Source organism: Chrysochloris asiatica, unplaced genomic scaffold, assembly GCF_000296735.1.
Source record: "Chrysochloris asiatica unplaced genomic scaffold, ChrAsi1.0 scaffold00186, whole genome shotgun sequence".
Taxonomy (NCBI): domain Eukaryota; kingdom Metazoa; phylum Chordata; class Mammalia; order Afrosoricida; family Chrysochloridae; genus Chrysochloris; species Chrysochloris asiatica.
In genome coordinates, this window is record NW_006408704.1 from 6,109,796 (window position 1) to 6,115,321 (window position 5,526).

General features: G+C 40.9%; 1 protein-coding gene across 1 annotated transcript in view; it reads left to right on the forward strand.

Moving 5' to 3' along the window:
* The window catches only part of EMC3 (ER membrane protein complex subunit 3), a 46,002-nt gene that overhangs the window by 26,692 nt on the left and 13,784 nt on the right, over positions 1-5,526 (forward strand). The window contains exons 6-7 of the mRNA XM_006872191.1: positions 1,278-1,357; positions 2,479-2,561. Of these exons, the coding sequence (XP_006872253.1) occupies positions 1,278-1,357; positions 2,479-2,561 (163 nt within the window). The remainder of the gene's footprint in view (positions 1-1,277; positions 1,358-2,478; positions 2,562-5,526) is intronic.

Consider the following 5,526-nt stretch of genomic DNA (forward strand, 5'->3'; position numbering starts at 1 on the left):
AGTTCCTGGTGCCTTGTTCTTCACCAGTCCCTTCAAGGCACCTTGGACTTCCTCCTTCAGCATCATCCTTTTCCTTGTAGTTTTTAATATATGCAAATATATTTCTTTTATGTGGGCAGAGTGGGAACCCATAGAAAGCTTCATGGTAAAGTTTAAAACTTGGAATAACTGTCCTAGCAGCCACAGTTCTCAGTATTGCAGGTGTTCCCTGTAGATCACCTCAAATCATTCTGTGTAAATAGGGAACACACCCATACATCAGTGGTGATTCCACAAGAGAATGGGATTCAGGACAGAATGTCAGTTTTTATTTTATGTCGTTCTGAATAGTATACATTTGTTTTGCTTAACAAATGTGTGTTGTTTTTAGTATAAAAATAATGCTTTGAAAGCCCATGTGCAGAAAGAAAGAATGCAGTAACTCAAGATGACATTCCTTGATACAAAGTCACCACCAGTTAGGAGCTCACTCCCTAGGAAGACAAATGAGTCTGTCACACATGGATGAACCTGGAAGGCTTTATGCTGAGTAAAATTAGTCAGTGAAAAAGGCAAATACTATAAGAGACCCATGTTGTAAAAAACTAAAGAGGATGTTTTCTTGATAAAAGAAACTATGATGATTATGGGGTGTAGGGGGAAAGGAATATTACTCGCAGGCTCATGTTAACACATGTTAACACATGTTAACATGGTTGACAGAGTAGGCAGTGTACAACAAAGGGAGGATAGCAGAGGAAAGATGAAGGTAGCAGGAAACACAGAAGGAATGCAGTGTTAAAGTAAAGAGAGGTAAATACTATTAACTGTTGGTATGTGGAAGGGATTGCAGTTATTGTAATGAAGCAAGGTATATGATGTGGTGATTATAAAACTGATGAAACTCTAAACCTTCACTCAATTTACCTACACAAAAAGTTAAAAAAAAAAAAAGTGTATTACATAGCAGTTTTCCAAGAGAGCTGTAGTGTATTATAAGACTGCCTTAGCAATTTGTATTTCTTTGGTTGTGCTTTGGCTAAATCTGTAGCTTCTTTGGAGTCCTGGTGTGGCACTGTAGGATTAGCACTGGAGAAGGTCAACAGTTCAAACCCACCATCCACTCCTCAGAAATCCTACACAGAATCACTGAGTCAAAACAGACTTGACATCATTTCACAACAGCAATAACATATCCTCTTTGTATATGCCAAGCAATTTGGGATGGTAGAAAATTGTGGCTTGCCTTCATCTCTGAAATAACTACAAAAACATGGCTTTCACTTTTGTCTTGTTAGGGTGAGTTCTGCGTCCTGGTACTTCCTCAATGTTTTTGGGCTTCGGAGCATTTATTCTCTAATTCTGGGCCAAGATAATGGTAAGAAGCTTGCCAAGTGAAACAAGTGAATAATTCTTGTTTTCCTCAAGGGATGAATCATCTGTGCCAGGGCCATACAACCATGGAAGTTATACTGTTTGTTAGCACAGTCAAACACTGGGGGATGTCGAAAAGTTTGTGGAAAAATGGAATAAAAAGCTAAATGGAATTTTCCCACAAATGTTTGAAGCCCCCTCGTAAAGTGCTTTGTTCCTTAAAATTGTATTTAAGTTTCTGAGGTACTCTGAGAGAGTGTTAAAATTTCCAGGGGTCAGTCCAAGACCTGGATTCTCCCTGAATCACTGGGGATATATTCGGTTTCCCAAAGTCCGGTTCCCTTACGTGAGGGGTGCAGCATCAGCGTGTAAGTCAAGTTGCTAAGCCTAAAAGAAAGCCTGGCTTGATCATTGAGCTGCTCTCTGACTAGCAGATGTGTAAAATAGGACCTTATAGTTAACATGTGGCACTGTAGGATAAGCACGGGACTGGTAACCACAGGATCAACAGTTCAAACACACCAGCTGCCCTCAGAAACCCTATAGAGTCCCTGTGAGTTGCAACTGACCCAGTGGCATGCAACAGCAGTAGTTAACTTGCAGAGTTGCTGTTTAGAAGTCACTGAAGTAAAACATACAACCAGAAGCCAAAGCCCACTATTACCAAGTTGATTCCAACTTCTAGTGGCCCTATAGGACACAGTAGAATTGCTCTGTAGGGTTTCTGAGACTAAATCTTTCCAGAAACAGACAGCCTTCTTCCCGTGGAGTGGCTGGTGGGCTTGAACCACTGACCTCACCGTTAGCAGCCCATAGTTTAGCCTGCTGTGCCAGCAGGGCCTGGCATGTAATAGTCACTTGACAATTGGTGACTGTTGTTATTGTTTAGAATTGAAATAAACTTTAGCGCTCCCTGTCTTTTGTGCATGAAAAGTAAAGTGACTTTTCCAAGATCACAGCCTGAGATTGGCAGGGCAGGTTGGTGGACCTGTCTTACAGCTCTCTAGTCCATCTCTGAGGGCCTATAAATGTCATTTAAGGACCACTTTTCCCTGAGGGTCCTTGGGTCCTTGCTGAGCTTGGTCACTCATGTGTGTGTGTGTGTGTGTGTGTCTTGTACTGCAGCTGCTGACCAGTCACGAGTGATGCAGGAGCAGATGACAGGCGCAGCCCTGGCCATGCCCGCAGACACCAACAAGGCTTTCAAGGTACATGGGACTCTCCCTCCAGGGACTTTTGAAATGGGGGGCTGAAGGCAGTGTCACACAGAGCTATCATGGGAGTTTATGTTTTGCAAAAATGTACTTGTTTGTAAAGCTCTTGTTCCTTTGATCAGGTACACTAGATGGTCTTAATACTTTTCCTGATATCTAAATCCTCACCCAAATTTAGTCCACTTTGTAAATGAAACTGTTAAAACAATCCATAACATTTTTAGACCCTGTGAACATTAAATATGAATTTCACTGTGTAAAAAGTCAGTACTTAGTGTCTTTTCATGAAATGGTATCTGAGATTTGTCAAATTCAGTATTAGTTTTTGTACAGCAATGTGTAGAGACCAAAGTTCACTTGTGGTTGACAGAGGTGGGAGGGAGATGGAAGGGGGAATCATTTAGGAAACATTGAGTGTGTATTATGGTGATAGAAAATTTGACAGCAGGTATCTGGCAGTGGTTACTACTTCATGACGAATGTAATCAATGTCCAACAAAATATCTATTAGTAAATTCAACAGCAGAAGTGCAAGATTTTACACTAAAACTACAAAACATCACTGAAAGAAATGAAAGAAGACCTAAATAATTAGAAATATATCACGTTACTAGATTGAAAGATTTAATATTGTTGAGATGGCAAAACTCCCTAAATTTATCTATATCTTCAATATAATCCCTACCAGAATTCTAGCTGCCTTTCTTGCAGAAATGAACAGACTGATCTCAAAGTTCAAATATATTTGCAGGGTTCCTGGGAGAGCAAAAATAATTTTAAAAAGAACAAAGTAGGACTCACACTTCCCATTTTTAAAACTTGTGTTGTTGTTGTTAAGTGCCATCGAGTTGGTTCCGACTTATAGCAACTCTGTATATAGGGTTTCCAACAATGAAATTGGACACCTACCTCAAACCATGTACAAAAATTACGTTAAAATGGGTCAGGGACTTAAATATAAAAGCTAAAAAGCTTGGAAGAACAACCTAAATGCCCATCAACAGACGAATGATTAAGTAAGCAAATGTGATACATAGTACTTGTAGTGTGCCGAGGAGTCGGTGTAGGTTTTCAGAGAACAGCTGGTAGGTTTGAACTGTCGACATTACAGTTAGAAGTCTAGTGCTTACTCTGCAGTGCCAGATGAAGTTTTGGTATAGCTATAGTATGGACAGAACATGAAGACATTGTGCTGAGTGAAATATGTCAGTTATAAATGGATAAATATTATATCATCGCACTTACATAAAATAAGAAAAGCCAAACATATAGAGAACAAAATTTATTTATTGTTATCAGAACAGGAGGGAAATGGGGTTAAAAAAAGAGTGGTGGCCAAGGCCACTTTTGTACATCCAAACACCTCACGGGATTTGTTTCCATGGTCTGGAGGGTTAGAATCATGATTTCATGGAATGTCCCAGTTTAATTGGCCTAATAACAAGTTCAGTGCTTCTGTTCTACCTCCTAGTTGGCTATGGAGTACCTGAAGTTTTAATAGCTCGCAAGTGACAATCCAAGGCAAAGTTGGAAGAAGTAGAGTCAGAAATAGGAGAAGGCTTTGGAATGGATGTAGTCGTGGCCTAGTGCTTAAGGAAATCCACTGGGGTTTCCACCACTTTGTTGTACTGTGGTGGTTTGTATGTTCCTGTGATGCTAGAAGCTATGCCACTGGTATTGTAAATAACAGCAGGGGCATCCGTGGTGGACCAGTTTCAGCAGAACTTCCAGACTAAGATAGACTGGAACGAAGAGCGCTAGAACATTGTCTGATACAGTGCCAGAAGATGAGCCCCTCAGGTTGGAAGGCACTCACAACATAACTAGGGCAGAGCTGCCTTCTCAAAATAGAATTGGCCTTCAGCAATATGGCAAGACCTGGGGACTTTTGGGCCCAGAGTCAGTGATATAGCCACAGAAGATTAGAGTGGAGAGTGAAGGGTCCAGCTGATAAGAAGAGAGGGCATATGCATCTCTTGCAGATAATACCCACTTGACCTGGCTTCAATGGCTGAATGATCAGAACTCAACTAGAAGAAGAAAGAAAAGGAAAAAAAGAATAATCTGATGCAATTTGATGAACTTGACCTACACCTATGAATGCAGTAGCTCAAAAGAGGGAACAAATCTTTACAAAGAGGATCATTCCCACCCCGTCCATACACAGGGTAAACAGGGGTGGGCATTGGCTACCCAAAATGGGGGAGCTACAAAGGCAAGAAGTGACTGGCTTACAAGCTTTCAAGAGGGACCCTAGATTCAGAGGGCATGGCAGAAGGTAGAATCTCTGATGAGTTCTGTACAATATGTCTGGGCGGGGCTGGTGAAAGGAGATAGGGATAGGACTTATGGAACAATAGTGATTAATTACTATCAGGACTGACTGTGAGGGTTGGAAATGCAAAAGGAGGGAAATGGTTGACTTTGCAGTCCAAGAGCACAGGTACCTGGGACCATCAAGGGAGAAGAGCGGAGTCCATAGAAACAGTGACGCTAAAGATGGAGAGAGATGGAGAGATGGAGCAGCTGGGGACTCTGGACTCAGGGAAGGAGAAGGACTGTGTGCTGATTACTGAGGGGCAGGCCTTCAGGGGTATACCCTTTGGTTGGTTGATGATGCATGGAGGGGATTGTAACTATGGCAATGAAACGATATACAATAGGATGAATGTAAAGGTAATGTTCTTCCATTTAAAGTATCGCATAATTCACAATAAAACATTAAAAAGAAAAAAAAAATGGAACTGGCCTTAATTACATGGGTGGAGATGCTAAAGCAAATGAAAGAAATGAGTTGCTGAACAGAAAATTTCAAAGATCAGCTTGAGAAGATACAGCCAAATATTACAACAAAATATGCAAATGTAAGGACCAAACTGATTTTGCCTACCTAGAAACTGCTTGACTAAACTCTAGTCAGGCTCAGGAAAGCATTTTAAATAGACAAGGCCTCAGTTAT